This window comes from Cetorhinus maximus, chromosome 8, assembly GCF_964194155.1.
Source record: "Cetorhinus maximus chromosome 8, sCetMax3.hap1.1, whole genome shotgun sequence".
Taxonomy (NCBI): Eukaryota; Metazoa; Chordata; class Chondrichthyes; order Lamniformes; family Cetorhinidae; genus Cetorhinus; species Cetorhinus maximus.
In genome coordinates, this window is record NC_135886.1 from 126,495,770 (window position 1) to 126,515,002 (window position 19,233).

Here is a 19,233-nt window from a genome sequence, read left to right on the forward strand (position 1 = left end):
TAGGTTTCTCCATGGGCTGGCAGGACCCTTCCTAACCACCTATCTGACTGCTGAGACAGGCGAGCAAGGGGCAGCTGGCCAATGGGCAGAGCATAGTTTTGGGTGGCAGGAGGACACCCAAGTGGAATGAATGAAGAGTCACCGGCACCAAGGTAAGTCAGTGGACTGTGCTTTTAGAGGGTCAGCCCTTTCATGGTGGCGTGGCGGAGGGTGTGGTTGAGGTTGGGGGATGGGTAAGGGGATGGGGGGTGGGTAACCTAGGGCAGTATTGGCCTAAACTTTCTGTTTGAGGCCAGGGGGTGCAATTCCTGCTTTTCCCACAAGGAAAGCAAAAGAAAAAGTTTGTTTTGACCTCTTCTGGCTCTGCTCCTTGGAAACATTGGGAAAGTGGGCAACGAGCAGGACATCAGTGGATAATTCTTATGGCTGATTTTAACTGTCCACTCATCCAATTTCCATCAGGGGTAGCATTAAAACCACCTCCTTTGTTGGTTTTCTGAAGAAGAGAACCTGTTGCACAATGAAAAATCACAGAATGCATTAAAGGTAATGTAGTTTATTTAAGCAGTGCTCACTGAACATGCATTTAATAGGTTGAACTTCACAGTCAGCTACAAAGCAACGACCCTCGCCGCTGACCTTGATGAAAGTTGCCCATCAAGATGTAGTGACCTCTATGGATTTCTCTTTCCCCAATGCCAGTTTGAATCTTGCGCTAGGTCAAAGGTATCACCAAGCATCAGCAGCTGTGATGTCACTATGCAGGGCAAACAGCCAATCAGATTGAGGTATTCTCACAGACAGCAAACAAGGAGGTAAAAATCACTGATCCCTTACCATTTGATTTTAAATATTGCAGATAGTGAAACAAATGATTGGGACAGACACGTGGGATTGAATTAGAACCTAAAATAAGCAAACTGTAAAAAAAAGTATATATTTTTTATAATCTGTGAAGTTTCTTAAAATAATGACAACATTTGACATTCAACAAATGTACAGTTACTCTTTCAGGGCCACTGAGGCTATTCGCCAATTATTATGAAATTAGTACTCAGTTAAAGAACCCTGTTATGCCTCAGTCAACAAGATGTAATATTTTCAGGGTTTTTATAGTAAGACAGAAAGTGTAAAAGTGGAAACTTTCCTCAGTTCAGTGATTTCTAATTGGTAGCTTTCTGGGGGAACCTCAACAGTGCATCCTCTGGAATTTTGTAGAAGCACTGGCAGCAGCTTTTGGATTTGCACATCTAAGTGTGCATGTCCAGAAATTGCTATCATTTGCAGCGGAGTAATAACAATGGAATGCTGACAGTTTCACCATCATTACTGCCGCAAATCCAATCCAAGGTGCTCCTGTTTAGGAGAATAGAAATACAAATGGAGTAGACAGTGAAGGAAATTCTTTCTGCTTTAAGCCAAAGTTATTGGCCAGCAATTTCCACAAGATTTGCTCTCCTGGGTTTCCACCACCCATCTAGCAAATCTGTACGAACACAACAGGATCAACTTTGTGGATATTCCCAGCCATTGTCTCAAAATTGAGTGGACATTTATTTCCTGATGTTCTAACTGTTTAGGTGTTGGTTTGGCGGCACTGCCAGGACCTCCTGGCCTTCCTGGGCTAAAGGGTGAATACGGTGCACCAGGAACTGGTATAGGGGCACCAGGATATCCTGGACCAAAGGGACTTCGAGGAGATCCAGGTAATTTAGAAAATCAATTGTAATTATTCAATATCACTAGACAGGATTTTGTGCTATGAATCTGTTTGGTGGCAAACATGGTAATTAGCTTCCTGACTAAAGTGATGAGTGTGTTGCCACAAGGAATTTGTACTTCTCTGTCTTTACTGCTAGTGTTTTACTTCGCCACAATAAGGCATGATATTTGTTATGTGTTAGGCTTGCATGTTACATTACTGGAACTTATCCCATTATACAGAGCCTCAGTAGGTTGAATCTTGACAGGGGGCTAGCTGCGTAGATGTGGAGTGTGAAATTTCTGACAGGAAACCCAGAAGTTCAGAGTTCCCCACACGCTGTGCAGTTTTGAATCCACAGTGTGTACAGTTTTCCTTTGACACAATTCCCCATCTGCCTAAGTCAGCCTAAATGACAGACCCCACTTCCTGCCGAGAGGAGGCTGCAGTTGCTGTTAAGTCACCTGCTGCTGCCAGTGGGTGTGATATTCCTTATAGCCAGCTGGTAAAGGAAGAAACTAGCGCCAGCATTTACTTGAAATAGATTTATTCATGGAATGAAACATCACAGGTATAGATCTCCTGGCTCCACTCTACTCCCCTGTCAGTAGGTACCTCTTTTTATGTGTTCAAGTAACATCCAATCAATGCCCTTCACCTATATGTACTTAACCTCTTCAAGACAAAAAGCTTCAACATGTCTCTCTCTCAGCAATGCTCAAGTTCTGTACTGCCAAATGACTATTTACTTAATCTCTATTGATACAATTAATAGTGGGGGTATCAGGGTAAGATCAGGGATGTTCAACCATCTCACTCAAACCTAACCTACCCATTTTTGGAGCTTAAATTCAACCCAGTGAGTTTGATGCTGTAATGACTAGGATGTCTGTTCAGTTATCTTTGGCCACCTGATTGTTGAAGCCTGCATTAAGGAACCCCCTCAGTAGCTTGGTGGTACCATGTGGTTTGATGCTGATTGATACAGACCTAGAAGATCCCAGGTTTGATCCCTGATCCATGCTACGTTTAAGCTGATCTCAACAGGATGGTGCTGGAAATAATCATCCCATTCCCAGAGCAGGGAATGGGAAAAGTCAGCCAATGTTATTGCAGAAGATTCAATCCATTGACCTCTGGTGCCAAAGTAAAGGGGAAGCTAGAAAAATAGATGAGGGAGAAAGGAATGGAAGGGTGTGTTGATACAGTGAGATGAGTAGGGAGGTAAGAGGCTCATGTGGAATGTAAACACTGACATAGACCAGTTGGCCCGAATGGCCTGTTTCTGTGCTGTAATTGCTATGTCATTCTGTTAAAAGATGGTGGGTAAGGACAGGCTCAGGGTCAGCGATGATGTCTGCCTTTCATTGTCCAGGGCCACACATGGAGCATTTGGACACATTCTTGTTGGTATTGCTTATCCACGCTCCGGTGTAATCAGTGCATATAGGATTGAAGGATAAAGAGGGAAAAAGGGCAAATGATAATTGGTTTCTTGCCTTTCTTCCATTCCTTAAGCTTAAAGCTCTCAATATAATTTACATCCAAAGGTTCCAATACATAGAGTTACTTCCTGACTGTGTGACATGAATACCTGGGGCAATACTGCTGTATATTGATCTGAAATATATCATGGCCGCCGATATTAAAAAATATATTTTGGTCACTGACCTTTTGAAATGAAATGGATAATCTGATGATACAACTGCTTGGTGTTATAAATTGTGTTACATAGTGATAAGGATTTCCTAATCTTAGGAGAAGTACAAGGTCGGGAAACACTTCTATAGTAGGAATGGAAAATTGGAGTGCAGGAACTGAGCAACTACAGGAGTAATTTAAATCTAGCTCAGATGGCAGGAAGCCGACATGATCAGATTGGCTGCTGGTTTTACACCCTACGTTGTCATTGGCTTCCTACCAGCCAGGCTATATTAAAAATGCCCCAAAGTATTGCTCAGGTTTCCCACTTGTTATCCAGAACAGGGATTGGGGGACCCATGTCTATCTGTGCACCATGTTGAACACCTTGGGACCAGGCAATGAATCCTCCCTGGAACACTCAACTATGTTCCCATTTCAAATCTGCTGGACCCTGTTTCATTCTGGCACATAGCATGTTGGGGCCCTAGGAAGTAAAGTTAACCAGAATTCCAACGTCATCCCAACCATTCTACCTCCTGTTACTCTGGTCAGACTGGAAAGGGGCCAGACACAGATACTGTATACCCTGCCGCCATTGGAATTCCCTGCAGGCTATTTATTTTGGACAGCGACTCAGCAATACTGAGTCCCTCCCCATTTCTGCACTCATTTTCTCCGCCTCCTCCAATTGCTCCAGCAGGCCCTGAGGAAAATTTGGGACCCTTAAAAAGTTGACAGGTGGGTGGAGAAACAAGATATTCAGCCAATGCCCATAAAGGAGGAGAGTGCACGATGCAGGGAGAGTTAAAGAGAGAAACTAATTTGCAGAGACACTATCGTACCCTTGTTACCTCTCAAATAAAAAAAGACTTTCGTTATTTTAAGTTGAAAAGAAATTAAGGCTACCCAAAATAATTGTTCAATTTAATAACTGCTTACTGCTCCATTAGGTAATAGTGGACCATCGGGTCTTCCAGGAAAACCAGGTCTTCCGGGAAGCACTATCATTTCAAATATTCCTGGGAAGCTAGGTGATATTGGTCCACCTGGATTTGATGGTGAAGGAGGTAAGGTATTTCTCCCTTTGCAGAAACAACACAAAGAGAGTAAATCTCTTCTGTCTGTTCATCCTGGTGTATGTACTGCCTCCCTATGAAAACTGGCAATGCTGAAATTAAGTGTTTACGCCCAAGCACTTATGCTAATAGTCGACTTAGTTCTGACTTGATTTTTGAAGGACCTAGTTGTGATTAAAAAGGTAATTCAAAATGTTTATGACATCCATATTTAAGTGAGAAATGGGATTATATGGAAATTGAATTCAGCCTCCATCTTTTCTGTGCTTTAATGTGTCATGTTTCCCACCTATCTGTTTTTGTACTTCCTGTTCACTCCTTTTTGAGTTTCCTGGCCGTATCTTGGTGACATGATTGTGAGAGGGGCTGAATTTCTTTTACACTTCTCCCAGATCGCTACCGTAACCGCAGTAGAACTTCAGCAGGAACCCAGTTTACACATGTTTACGGACTTTTTAAGTTGCGGTGGTGAAGCAGAAGAAACCCAAGGAAATTCACCCCATTGCTGTCACTTTAGTTCGGGAAGCACTGTAGTGAAATGGTTCGCCAGTCTATCCCTTGATGTTCAACAGCATTACAATCGCTGAATTCCCCATCATCAACAGCCTTAAAGGTTACCATTGACCAGAAACTGAACTGGACCAGCCATATAAATACTGTGGCTATAACGACAGGTCAGAGGTTGGGAATTCTGTGGAGAGTAACTCGCCTCCTAACTCCCAAAAGCCTGTCTACCATCTACAAGGCACAGGTCAGGAGTATGTTGGAAAATTCTCCATTCACCTGAATGAGTGCAGCTCCCACAGCACTCAAGAAGCTCGACACTATCCAGCACAAAGAAGCCTGCTTGATTGACACCCCACTCACCACCTTAAGTATTCACTCTCTTCACCACCGATGCACAGTGGCAGCAATGTGCACTATCTACAAGATGCACTGCAACAACTTACCAAGCCTCCTTAGATCACACTTTCCAAACCTAGAAAGAGAAGGACAGCAGGTGTGTGGGAACACTACCACCTGCAAACTCCCATGCAGGTCACACACTATCCTGATTTAAAACTATATTATTGTTCCTTCTCTGTCGTTGAGTCAGCATCCTGGAACTCCCTCCCTAACAGCACTGTAGGTGAACTACACCAGCTGGGCTGCAGTGGTTCAAAAAGGCAGCTCACCACCATCTTCTCAAGGGCAATTAGGGTGGGCAATAAATGCTGGCCTAGTCAGTGAAGCTCACATTCAATCAATGAGGCATAGTTTGGGCTCAGTTCTTATTAGAATAAAGTGCTTAGTGGAACCTTTCTTGTCTGTTTCATAATTCATTATATATGCACACAACATTGCTTTTGACACTGGTCATTGAAATAAGCAGGGCATACACTGAAGGATAGCACTTTTGGAAGTTAATGTGAAGGACACCAGATGGGAAAAGACTATTGAAAGTTGGGGTGATGGTAATATGCACAGGATGAGCTGATAGAAGAGCGATAATAGATGGAATAGATGGACCTGTGGGAATGGCACAAGCGAGAGAGTGGTTTCTGTGGGCACTCTGGGTGTTAGAAAAGACAAACTCATCTTAGCTATGGTCTGATCCCAACAACCACAGTCATGACTACAAGCTGTGAGGTTCATAGTTAGCTGTGCCTGGTTTGTTTGCCTCCAATTTGTATCAACATCTAACGGATGAATATAGTGGCAGTGGCTTTGCTATTGGAATATTACATGAGAAACTGTACTGCTTCATATATCCTAACCCACACCTCTTACTCAGACATCACCCTGTATTTTGCTGATCTGTAGAGCCTCCTGGTCCCCCGAATGCCTTCAATTAAAAATAATCATCTCCATGTTTGCATGCCTTTTGGGGCTCACCCTTTCCTAACTCTGCAACCTCCCCTAGCTGTACAAAATTCTGAAATCACTGCATAGCTCCAGGTCCAGCCTCTTCTCTATCACCCATATGCCTCGCCTCACCATTAGCACTCGCGCTTTCAGCTGTCCTGGTCCCATGCTCTGGAAACCTCTCCCTAAACCTTGCCACCTTTGTTTCCTCCTTTTATATCCCATTGATCAAGTTTTTAGATGCTCTTCAAAAAAAAAAGAAGAATGCACTGCACATTGTTAGTAGCAGATTCTGTTGTTTCAAAAACTGGGCCCGTGACCTTTTTGCTGGTCCTAGATGGCTTGTTGAACAATTGCTGGTAAATGTGAAACATTTATGCTCATGAAAACTTCCTTTTTACACTTTGTAGGTCTTCCAGGCCCACCTGGTCCTCCTGGGCAGCCAGGCTTGGGTTTTGAAAGGGGGGAACCTGGTAACCCAGGCCTTCCAGGAGCCTCAGGACGAGGAGGCCTGCGGGGGAACCCTGGGTCTCCTGGAATCCCAGGAGCCCCAGGCACTCCAGGACTGAAGGGTAAGCAATGAAGTGTAACTTTTATCCTTCTTAGTAAAACATTCCACTAGTTCCAGCAGGCGGGTCAATGCCTATTGAAGATTAAAGATATACACAAGGGTGTACACCTGTGTCCAGTTTATCTACTTCCCTGATCAGCGTTCATAATGCTCCGAGATTTCTTGAGCGAGAGAGAGAGATGGCAGGTGCTCATGAGGCTGCCAGACAGCACATTTTTAAGAGAGAAGGAAGAACAGAAAATGATGGAAAACCTCAGCGGGCCTGACAGCATCCGTGGAGAGAAAAACAGAGTTGACGTTTCGAGTCCGTAAGACCCTTCTTCAGAGCCGGACATTCGAAATGTCAACTCTGCGTTTCTCTCCACAGATGCTGTCAGGCCTGCTGAGTTTTTCCAGCCATTTCCTTTTTTTCTTTCAGATTTCCAGCATCTGCAGTATTTTGCTTTTATCTCAGCACATTTTTAATCTGCCTTTCAGTATGTTGTAGATTGGGAGAAGGGAGTAGTTTATTCTGAAAATGACCCCTTCATTCCTTTGTTATCTTCCTTCTTTAACCCTTTTTTTTATAATTACAGAAGTTGCCAGATTTTTTTAAAATGCTGCTTTTCCTTGTTTAAATCGAACCGTTGTGTTTTCCTGTTTGTAGTACAGTAGATGTTTTCTAATTGTGATTGCTTTGTATTTGAATGTGTGACTCAATATGCAGTGAACTCTACACTTCAGAAGAGAAATTGAAACTCCCTGATGGTTCACTGGGCAGTTTGCTGTCCAGTGTGGAACTGAGCCATAGTCAGTAAGGAGGTTCATTTCCAGATTCATTTCCCATTTGATGGGCAGAAGCTGAAGTGCAAGATTTGGCCTTGGCTGCCCTGGGCTTGGGGATTGAACAAGTCAGATATGGTTCCTGTTTCTGATTGCTATCCAATGACCCGACCAATAGTATATATGTAGATGTTGTGTTAGGTTGACTTGTGGCACTTTCACAGTTGAATAGCCTGCTAACAAACAATATCTAGGAGCATATATGAATAATGACCATATCAGTGTGGTACTGGGTTTGATTATGCTGGCAGACCCAGACCCATTCCTAGCAATGAAGGGAGAATACTAACAACGGCCTGTAACTTCCAAGTTCCAGGGCAGTGTATCTAGGAGATACCCCAAAGATGCGCTGGGGAACAACCCCCAGAGGTTCCCAGGTAAGGACTGCATGGCAATTGCCTGTGAAGTTCAAACTTCCAATGGGCAATTGCCTTGTAATTGGAACCATCCGAAAAAGCAATTTAAATCACAAACCTCAGATACTTCTGACTGTCATACAGCAATACTTAACCCAGAAACAGTTAGAAGAATTAAAAACACTTTTAGCTTCTGGGTAACTGTTGCACTGACCTCCCCAGAACCCCCCATGGGACTCCTGACTACCCCCACCCCCACACTACACCCCCCCCCCCCCCCAACCCCCACCGGACCACCCTCCGCATCGCCCCAACCCCTAATGGGACTACTCCTCCAACCCCTCCACGAACCCCCGCGGGACCAGCCCACCGCCCCAGAGGATCCCCCCAACTACCCGCCCACCCCCATACTAGCCCCCCCACCCCACCCTGACTGCCCCCCACCCCCCGATACCGCCAAGGGACCCCACAACCCACATGGGACCTCTCGACTATACACCCCTGACTGCAACCCCCCCGTCCAATTGCAACGCCTTGACTGCACAGCCCCCTCACCGACTGTGCACACCTCCCTGTCTGAAACACCCCGTCAGCATACCCACCCCCAACTGCATACCCACCCCATGACTGCACTCCCCTGATTGCGCCACCTCCACAGTTGCACCACCCCTCGACTGCACACGCCCTCCACAACCACCTCTCCCAACCATTCAATCCAACCAACATGAAACCCTCCTCACGACTACAGAAACACCACCCGACTGCCCCACCCAACCTCCCTCCCAACCACCCATAAACCGACGCAAGAGTACCCTTTACCTTTAGACAATCAGCTGATAAGTGGGGATTAAATACTGAATAGTAATGTTTTCAGGTTTAAATTTTGTGAGAACCTTTTTTTAGGCTGATGTGAAGGGCTAATAAACCCTGATGGTGGGTATAAGGTAATAATAAAAAGCTCAATTCTTTGTTTTAGGCCAAAGGTCAGAACAAGGCAGAATGGGATTTCCAGGCACGGATGGTCCTGTGGGCGATCAAGGTTACCCAGGACCCAAAGGGGACCCTGGTGCTCAAGGTAAGATATGTTTTATTGCAGTGACATATATGGTGGGCGTTCTCTCTAGGAATCGGTTACCCGTGGCAAACTTTGTTCAATGGATAAAATAAATTTGTTGAAGATTCGGCAACTCAGTAAGAGAACTTAGCATCATTTGCATTCCATTTCAGAATCGATTGCAAAATTGGTGGAAATTGATTACAAAGGGGTAGAGACTAGTTACAAAGGGGTAGCAATCGGTTACAAAGAGGTAGAAATTTGCAATCATTTCACACGTTTTCCAAGTCCAAAATGGCTGCCATGAAGTCAAATTCTGCATCGTACTGCGTGGTGCCAAAATGGCCGCAGAAGTGTGGCCACAGCACCCTCTTCGCTCAGTGATTGGCCTTGATGACTGCTTGAATCAAACACGGGTAATATTTATATAGGTTAATAAGGATCCTGCTGCACCTGGATCGGGAGCTTTTGTGAAATTGGTGCCTTTGTGCGCCTGAAACGTCACTTCCTTAACCCGCCCAACAAATCGTGGCAGGAACAGTCAGCAAGCAGTGTTCACATTGCTGTACTTAGAGGGATCCTCATCACCATTAAATTAAGGTGTCTGGTTTGTTGTTTTAGTGACCTTCCACTAAGGGCGCTTGAGGCCCCCACGATGCGTGACCTCAAGAAATTGTGGCCATATAGAACTTGGCTGCAGACTGCTGGATCTCAGTGCAGGCCCAGGTAGTCTGATTGTCTGGCATGCTCTGCAACCTGTGCCCACTTCTGTTGGGCAGTTTGCCATGGCAACTAGTGGATAGAAGATGCCCCTCCTTCTGCTGATCTCCTTTCTTTCTGGGTCTTGTAGCTTCTGCTGTGCCTATCCATTGTACAAACAGGCAACCATCTTGCCTGCATTATTCTCCAGGCTCTTACCTGATATGTTGTTTACCACTGAGACAATACGTGACAATGTGTTGTAATGGATGGGCAGTTTCTATAACCTAAAAGACTGGTAAAAAGCCATTTGTGAACCTGAACCACACACATTGAAACCAGATGTCAAAGGAATGTATCTGAGATCAATGCCTCATCATTCAAGAATGCTGGAGCATTGTGCAACATTTCTAACTGGTGATCTGAATTTTGCTATTTTACTGAAGGCCAAAGGGAAAGTAAGCAGACAAAACATGTTCTCTCCAGGGGAGATTTCAGGTACTATCCCCCCTCACGGATAGCAACAGGAACCAGAGTTGCGGGGCTGAGATTGTGCCTCGGCTATCGGTACAGGTGTCCACAGGCCCCATGCAGAAGAGATGCCCTCAACATTGATCCACACAGTATGCCAACAGGTGCATTCCAGTGTAACAGCCAGAACCATGACCTGTGTAAATTCAGGGCCTGTATTCTGTTCACGTATTGGTGATCAGATTTATAATCAGTGCCTTGTTTTGCTAGACTGCTCTCCAACTCATTATCCTTAAAACCAAAAGACCATGCAGGAATGATCATAGTAGTCAGTACTTGTGAAAGTGTTTCATGTTGCGATCTCTGGGTAACGCTACCATTTAGCTAGATAATGGTCAATAAAAGTGCAGCCTGGGTACTCCAGTACGCTGTTGCGAGTTGTTAAATTAGAAATACCACATGGAGCCACCACTCAAATCCAAAGGACAGGATTTTCCCGGCACCAAGATGGCAGGCTGGGCAGCCTGAGGCTGAGGAAATAGCTGAGAGCCATGTTGGAATAGCTCGCCACGCAAGCTTCGCAGCAACAGGACTGGATGCAGAGTGGCTGCCTGACAAAGGAAGGCGGGCAGCCAATTTATTTCATCCAGGGTCTGATTAAGAATGGTTTTCCATGCATGACCCACCAACAGCCCCCCGACCCCTCCACTCCACCTCATGGAGAAGCTGCCAGCTCAATGCAAGCCGCCTCCCTTTAGCAGCCTGGGGTGCCGTTGGAGTCGGAGGCTCCATAGCTCAAAGACGAGACTGTGGGAAGGGAAAAGAGTCATCGCAGCCCGAGCGATAGCCCCAGAGCAGTTTCCCCTCCGATTCTTGACCTGCCAAATTTCTTATGCTTGCTTTTCTTACCTGGAGGTGGCCCCAAGGATCCCCATGCTGCCTCATCAGCACCTTCCTCTCCCACTGGCTCTGATGAGGGGGTAGACCTCTGGTTGGACTGGTGGCATTAAGAGTCCTTAATTGGATGGTGAGCCAGGAGACAGCCAAATTCCTTCCGTAAAATTGCCAAACCAGTCCCACTGCCATCAAGTGCGGGCTCAGAACTCGGGTCTGCTTCCAACTTTGGGGTCCTGAAGCCCGTGGTAACATTCAGCCCAAAGATTTGAGAGATTGTGCAGAATGGGCCAATGTTCTCTGGAATTTAGAATAATGAGGTGATCTGATTGAAGTGCATTAAATTCTTCAAGGGATTGACAGGGAGGGTGCTGAGAGGCTGTTTCCCTGTCTCAAGGTAAGAGGTCGGTGATTTTAAGACTGAGATGAGAAGAAAGCACTTCTCTCAGAGAGTTGTGAATCCTTAAAATTCTCTACCTCAGAGGGCTGTGGATGCTCAGTCATTGAATATATTCAGGACTGAGATTGATATATTCTTGCACACTAAAGGAATTAAAGGATATGAGGTAGGCTGGGAAAATAGAGTTGATGTAGAAGATCAGAGGCTTGATCTTATTGAATGGTGGAGCAAGCTCAAGGATCTTATGGCCTACTCCTCCTATTTCTTATGAGCTGACTATATTCTGCTTTTAAAACATATCTTATAAGCATATATCCAGTCATTCTCTTTCTTGGCACAGTAAATAACCAATGCAATGCTATGTTCTGTACAGGCTCCGCAGGACCACCAGGATTCCAAGGACCACCAGCACAAATCGGTGAATTGCCCTCAAACCCAGGTGATCCAGGTTATGCAGGACCTGATGGACCGTCAGGTCCTGTGGGAGACCAAGGCAGCCCTGGTTTCTTAGGATTTCCAGGTACGCAAGATCATGTGCTATAAATGTCATACATTAGTATTATTTCACAGTCAAGTCAAATTGTTTTAGACTAAATGAATGGCCGAGGGCTACAGTGTGCAAAGACAACGAGAGTCAACAATCGGAAAGTAGGAGAGAAGGTGAAATAAATGTACAAGTTGTGGTTAAGGTGACCCACCTAGAATTGAGCTTTAAAAACCTTTCAAAGTGTAGGAAGATGAGAAAGCTGAGGGAGAGAAGCGGGTACAAGTCTTTTCTCACTACATGACTTGTAGCACAGTGGATCACCTGCCTACTGATCACTGGGTTTAATGGGATGAAAATTAGGCAGCTTCTGCCCATGTGGTTTTGAAGAATTTGCCCCAGTGTTCCACAGTTCAAAGGTCCTGACAAAGCATGAATTAGAGAGAGACACAGTAAGATTACAAGGAAAAGGAACTTTTTTGGGACTGTATACTTGGAGCATAGAACCTTATTAATCTGACAATAATGGCCAAGAGTGTGTACAAGGGATTTCTCATGGCTGGGACTGAGCTCTCCAATCTGCCAAAAAAAGAAGTAGGTGGATATGACAGGAAAAGAATAAAGACCCGGATTCTTTGCTTTCTGTAGTATGCCATTAAAAGCTGTGTTTAAAACAAATAGTGACGTTCAGAGGCTATTTTAACCAACTGCACATGACGCAATTTCATACTGGGTGTTTGCTAATGGGAGTCTGAAAGGGAGTTGGGATTTTTTTTCCTTACAAGCAGACTCTGGATGGAATCTCTCCAGTTCTTTAGGTGCAGCATTTAGAGCAGAATAGACCCAACCCATTCCTGCCTCTGGGCAAAGTTACCCGGAGGCAGGTCAACACCTGCAGAGGCTACCCGCCCCACAGCGCAGATAGCCAATCCATGTAAGTGCTTTTTTGTGAGCTGATTAGAGTCACCGCCAGGATCTTCTCTGAGGTGGACAGGCTCCTCCCACTGAAGCCTATACCCTGGTAAGTGCCTGGCGGCTGACCTTAGGGGTGCACAAGGTTTCCAACCAAACACCTACCAGAGCTGTGGCCATCGGTGGGACCACTGCAGTTACCGTCAGCCACCCTGTGGATGGGTTTCCCCTTCACAGGGATGACCTCGCAGCTGTAGCCAGAGTTCTTTTCAATTGAAATCTAACCTCTTCAGAGGTGCCTCAAGATAGAGGCGCCCACACACTCCCTCTCTGACAGTGGGCGCAAACCTCTCCCAGCAGGGCTTCCGTCTTTCCAAGGCTGGGGCTCCACTGATTGAGCCTCTGCAACCTCAGAGTCCCACCCGCCATCAGAATTGAATGGCGGATGCAAAGGTGGCCTCTTAATTTTGCCGCCTCTAGAAAGCCCTTGCAGGCATGCCCCCAGACAGTCAGGGTGGGGGATTGGTGGTGGGAGTTAGGACCCAGAAATAGCCCCGACTCACGCTCACAACCTTAAGGCAGAATGTTCCTCCGCCTTCCCGATCCTGAATTATCCGTGTTGTTGAATGGAAGAGTAATGATTGAAGGAAAGCGAGGATTTGTTCTTGTATGAGGCAGAACAGGATAAAGGGCTGAGTAAAACCCCTGACTGGCAGTTATATTGCTGTTACATCACGAGTAGTCTGGCAGAATGCAAATATCCTAAAAGTATAAATAATTTTTTCCCTTATTCTCACAGAACCTTGTTGCTTGACTAGGGCGTTGTTCCTTATATATCACCATCCCCTGGTTCCTCCTTTATTGTGTAAACCAGGACATTGAACCGAGGTGCGGATATGTTCCAGTTGCAATTTGTAGAGTTGCCTGTACCTGTGATTCTCAAAGGAAGTCTGACCGCCATGGTCCAACAGGATGCCTCAAAGCGGCTATAATTTGATGCCACCTTGAGACTACCCTTTGATGCTGCATTCAGACTCCCTTTGAGAATTGCAAGCATCAACACTGCTAGAGTTGTGCAAGTGGTAAGTTTTCCTTCTTTTTTTTCGTAATGCAGGTATCAAGGGCCAGCCTGGAAAACCAGGTAGAGTGGGACCAAATGGTTTTCCTGGCCCTCCAGGTTTGGTGGGAGATGCAGGCCTGAAGGGATACCCTGGACCACCTGGATTAGAAGGTAACTCAAAAACACAAACAATCTAAAATCTGGGTTAATACCAGCAGCAGTGGGATGAGGCCCTTAATACATTAATTGCCTACTTAAGGGCCTCAATTGGTGGTGAGGCAGGAAGGCCGCCCACAAGCCTTCCTGTCCCAGACTTAATCAAGGCAGGGGCAGGAAAGTGGCAGGGCCCCCACTTGCCACCCTCCCGTCTGATTAAATGCCCCCCCCGCCACCAAACGCTTCTCGGGATGGGGCATTAAATTCAGCCCATGTCTTCAGCTCCCTGGGCCCTAAGCTCTGCAATTCTCCCCCTCAGCCTCTCTACTTGTCTCAACTCCATTAAGATGCTCTTTAAAACCATCCTCTTTGATCAAGCTTTTGGTCACTTATCCTAATACTTGCTTGAGTGACAAATTGGCAAATTTTGCTTGGAAATCTCCTCTGAAATGTTGTGGGAAATTTCATGATGTTACCAATACTCCAGCTGAGGCCTAACCAGTGTTTTATAAAGGTTTAGCATATCTACCTTGCTTTTGTATTCTATGGATTTATTTGGAAAGACCTTATCAACTTATCCTGCCAGATTTCAGAGATTTGTCCATGTGAGCACTCACATCTCTCTGTACTATTTAAATTACACTGCCTCTCCTCATCCCACCTTCCAAAATACATCACTTCACACTTCTCTGCACTAAATTTTATTTGTCATCTGTTTTTCTTTTCCCTTCATGCAGTGAGATGTGGGCATCACTGGCTAGGCCAGCATTCATTGCCTATCCCTAATTGCCCTTGAGAAGTTGGTGGTGAGCCACCTTCTTGACCCACTGCAGTCCATCTTGTTTAGCTACACCCAGAGTGTTGTTAGGAAGGGAGTTCCAGGACTTGAACACAGTGACAGTGAAGGAGCAATAATATATTTCCGTGTCAGGATGATGTGAGACTGATGAGTGGAACTTGCAGGTGATGGTGTTCCCATGCATTTGCTCCCCTTGTCCTTCTAGATGGTGGAGGTCGCGGGTTTGGAAGGTGCTCTCTACGGAGCATTGGCGAGTTGCTGCTGTCCATCTTATGTATGGTATGCATTGTTGCCATTATGTGCCAATGGTGGAGGGAGTGAATGTTTAAGTTGGTGGACGGGATGTCAATCAAGTGCACTGCTTTGTCCTGGATGGTGTAGTTGCACTCATCCAAGCAGATGGAGAGTATTCTTTCATGCCACTGACTTGTATCTTGTAAACGGTGGACAGGCTTTGGGGAGTCAGGAGGTGAGTTTACTCACTGCAGAATTCTCAGCTTCTGACCTGCTCTTGTAGCCGTAGTATTTTTATGGTTGTTTCAGTTCAGTTTCTGGTCAATGGTAACCCCCGGGAAGTTGATAGTGGGGAATTCAACGATGGTAATGCCATTGAATGCCAAGGGCAGATGGTTAGATTATTCTTGTTGAAGATGATCATTGCCTGGCACTTCTGTGGTGCAAATGTTACTCGCCACTTATCAGCCCAAAGCTGAATGTTGATCAGGTCTTGCTGCATATGGACACAGACTGCTTCCCTATCTGAGGAGTTCTGAATGGTACTGAAACCTGTCAATAATCAGCAAACATCCCCACTTCTGATTTTATGTTGGAGGGAAGGACATTGATGAAGCAGCCGAAGATGGTTGGTCTTGGACGCCAGTCCGAGGAACACATGCAGTGATGTCCTGAGGGTGAGATGATTGGCCTCCAACATCTGCCTTCCTTTGTGCGAGGTATGACTCCAGCCAGACAGGAGTTTTCCCCTGATCCCTGTTGATTTCAATTTTGCTAGGGCTCCTTGATGCCACACTTGGTCAAATGCTGTTTTGATGTCAAGGGTGGTCACTCAAACCTCTGCTCTGGAATTCAACTCTTTTGTCCATGTCTGGACCAAGAATATTTCATGTTCACCCAAGAGGGCGGACTGGGCTCGGGTTTAATGTAATACCCTAAAGACAACACCTTCAACAGTGCAGCAATCGACTGAATTACCAGCTTAGGCTATATTCTCCAGTCCCTGAAGCGCGAACCTTCAACCGCCTGACTCAGAGACCAGACCACCACAATTGAGCCACTGCTGACAGTCAGTGCAAGGCTGCACGGAATTCGTTAACATTGAGAATGAAAGGGAGGGGGGAACTTAAAACAACCACAATCACTAGGGAGAATGTACTAGAAAAACTATTAGAACTAAAAGCTGACAAGTCCCTGGGCATGAGGACCTGCATCCTAGGGTCTTAAAAGAAATGACTGCAGAGATAGAAGATGCATTATTTGTGGTCCTCCAAAATTTCCTAGATTCAGGATTTGGAAAATCGCAAATGTAACACCATTATTTAAGAAAGGAGGGAAACAGAAAGCAGGGAACTATAGGCCAGTTAGCCTAACATCTATCATAGGGAAATGCTAGAATCTATTAATAAGGAGGTAATAGCAGGACATTTAGAAAATCATAATGCAATCAGGCAGAGTCAACATGGTTTAGTGAAATGGAAATCATGTTTGACCAATTTACTAGAGTTCATTGAGGAAGCAACAAACAAGGTGGATAAAGGGGAACCTGTAGAAGTGATGTATTTGAATTTCCCAAAGGCATTCAATAAGGTGCAATATCAAAGGTTACTACACAATGGTGTAGTGGTGAAGTGGTAACATATTGGCATGGGTAGAGAATTGGTTAGCTAACAGAGAGTAGAGATAACGTGATCATTTTTGGGTTGGAAGCTGTAACTAATGGTGTGCGACAGAGATCAGTGCTGGGGCCTCAACAATTTACAATCTATATCAATGACTTAGATGAAGGGGAATTGAGCATAAAAGTAGGGAAGTGTTGTTACAGCATATAGGGCCTTGGTGAGATCGCATCTGGAGTACTGTGTACAGTTTTGGCCTCCTTACTTAAGAAAGGATATAATTGCATTAGAAGTCGTTCAGAGAATTACTGACTGATTCCTGGGATGAATGGGTTATCTTATGAGGAAAGGTTGAGCAGGTTGGGACTATACCCATTGGAGTTTAGAAGAATGAGAGGTGATCTTATTGAAACATACAATTTTCTGAGGGGACTTGATAGGGTGGATGCTGAGAGGATGTTTCTTCTGTAGGGAGTCTAAAACTAGGGGGCACAGTTTAAAAATTAGGGGTCTTGCATTTAAGTCTGAGATGAGGAGATATTTTCTCAGAGGGACATTAGTCTGTGGAATTCTCTCCCCCAGAGAGCTGTGGAGGCTGGGTCATTGAATATATTCAAGGCTGAGTTAGACAGATTTTTGATTGACAAGGGAGCCAAGTGTAATGGGGGGCAGGCAGCTAGGTGGAATTGAGGACACAGTCAGATCAACCATGATCTTGTGAGATGGTGGAGCAGGCTCGAAATGGGGAATAGGCTACGCTTGCACCTAATACTTTGTGTTGGCTTGGATTTGAATCCTGAATGCTTATACAGAGTCACTGTTAACTTAAATGCAATTCAATAACTGTCACCACATCATGTCCACAATAAAACAATCGATAAAAGGATGGGCTTCCAGTACGTATTTTAACATTCGAAAAGCCACAAAACACTTTTGGCTTATTAATTATTTTTTTTCCCAGGTAACCGTGGGAACCCGGGAGCAGCAGGGCTGCCAGGGCTGCCAGCTCGGAGTGTGAGTGTGGGCTACACGCTGGTGAAGCACAGTCAGTCAGATACTGTGCCAGCCTGCCCACTGGGAATGAACAGTTTGTGGGACGGATACAGCTTGCTGTTTGTGGAAGGACAAGAAAAGACTCACAACCAGGATCTGGGTGAGTGCCAGGGCACTGTGCCCCTCCCTCCAGCAGGACGTGGAAGGGGTAAAAGCCACAGGGTTTCCAGTTCTCATCCCAAACTCAAAGTGTACGTGCACCTCTGGTGAAGACAGGCCAGCACTTGGTCTTCTCTAGCCAGATAGTTTGTCATCATGTACTGTCTAGAAGTGCATGTGAATGTTGGCTTTCTGGGCAGCTGCCAGCAGATGCCCATGGAGCGGAGTGCCCCCAGCATGAGTCAACACCTTAATTGGAAGAAATGGGACCTGCATTTACCAGAGAACTGATTGTATTTTAAAAGTTAATCATTGTTGGAGAGGCTTGTGGTTTCTGTTGTACAAAGTGGGTGAATGTAGTATTGCACTGACAACCATGTGATATTCTCTTGGAATCCAGCAAAGGCATGTATGTCGTTTAAGAATAATATTGTCTTCGCTCTTCTACAGGAATGGCTGGCTCATGCTTGCCCCGTTTCACCACCATGCCTTTCCTTTACTGTAACGTCGATGAGGTGTGCCACTATGCAAACAGGAACGACAAGTCCTATTGGCTTTCTACCACTGCCCCCATCCCCATGATGCCCGTTTCCAATCTGCAGATCCGACGCTACATCAGCCGCTGTTCAGTTTGCGAGGTGCCATCTCAGGCCATTGCCGTGCACAGCCAGGACGTAACCATTCCACAGTGCCCTAATGGTTGGCGGAGTCTCTGGATAGGCTACTCCTTCCTCATGGTTAGTGCTAACTTCTTTCAGAAGAAATTGGCGTTGCCATTGGCACGCCACATGGGTTAGACAGGGTGCTGGAGGGACGTACATGATGGGATAGCTAGCACGGGGTAGCAGTGGCAGGTAGCGGTGGTAGGGTCAGCCCTGACTGTAGCTCCCTGGAGGACAAGGCTCTCTTCCAGCTCTGCGGAGCAGGACAGAGGTGAAGACTTCAGAAGCCCAGCTACAAAAACAAAACTGCTGTCCCAGTCCAAGCATTTATACCACGTATTAATCATTTCTGGGTATTTTATTTAAATTGTGGAATTTTTCCATTAGCTTCCTTCATCTTCCCTACCATTGCACACATCATCCAAGTGTCCACCCTTAATTTGGACAATGGGTGTCAACAGGCTATTTACCTTGGGTGGCATTACAAACTCCATCCTGTCCTGTCCCACCCTGTTGTCCATGTGTACATTTTAGCGAGGGTCCCTGTATAAAGGTTAGGAGTGGGATCTTTGGCTAATTCCACCCCACCCTTACCCCATCCCCTCTAGTTCAGGGTTGCTG

The 19,233-nt window shown here is 45.6% G+C and overlaps 1 protein-coding gene across 4 annotated transcripts in view; it reads left to right on the forward strand.

The window, feature by feature from the left end:
- Nucleotides 1-19,233, forward strand: part of col4a6 (collagen, type IV, alpha 6) — a 414,921-nt gene that overhangs the window by 387,378 nt on the left and 8,310 nt on the right. For all 4 annotated transcript variants that reach the window (XM_078547579.1, XM_078547580.1, XM_078547578.1 and 1 more), the window contains 8 exons: nucleotides 1,581-1,706; nucleotides 4,297-4,413; nucleotides 6,678-6,839; nucleotides 8,993-9,091; nucleotides 11,908-12,054; nucleotides 14,045-14,161; nucleotides 17,760-17,951; nucleotides 18,401-18,687. In XM_078547579.1, the coding sequence (XP_078403705.1) occupies nucleotides 1,581-1,706; nucleotides 4,297-4,413; nucleotides 6,678-6,839; nucleotides 8,993-9,091; nucleotides 11,908-12,054; nucleotides 14,045-14,161; nucleotides 17,760-17,951; nucleotides 18,401-18,687 (1,247 nt within the window). The remainder of the gene's footprint in view (nucleotides 1-1,580; nucleotides 1,707-4,296; nucleotides 4,414-6,677; nucleotides 6,840-8,992; nucleotides 9,092-11,907; nucleotides 12,055-14,044; nucleotides 14,162-17,759; nucleotides 17,952-18,400; nucleotides 18,688-19,233) is intronic.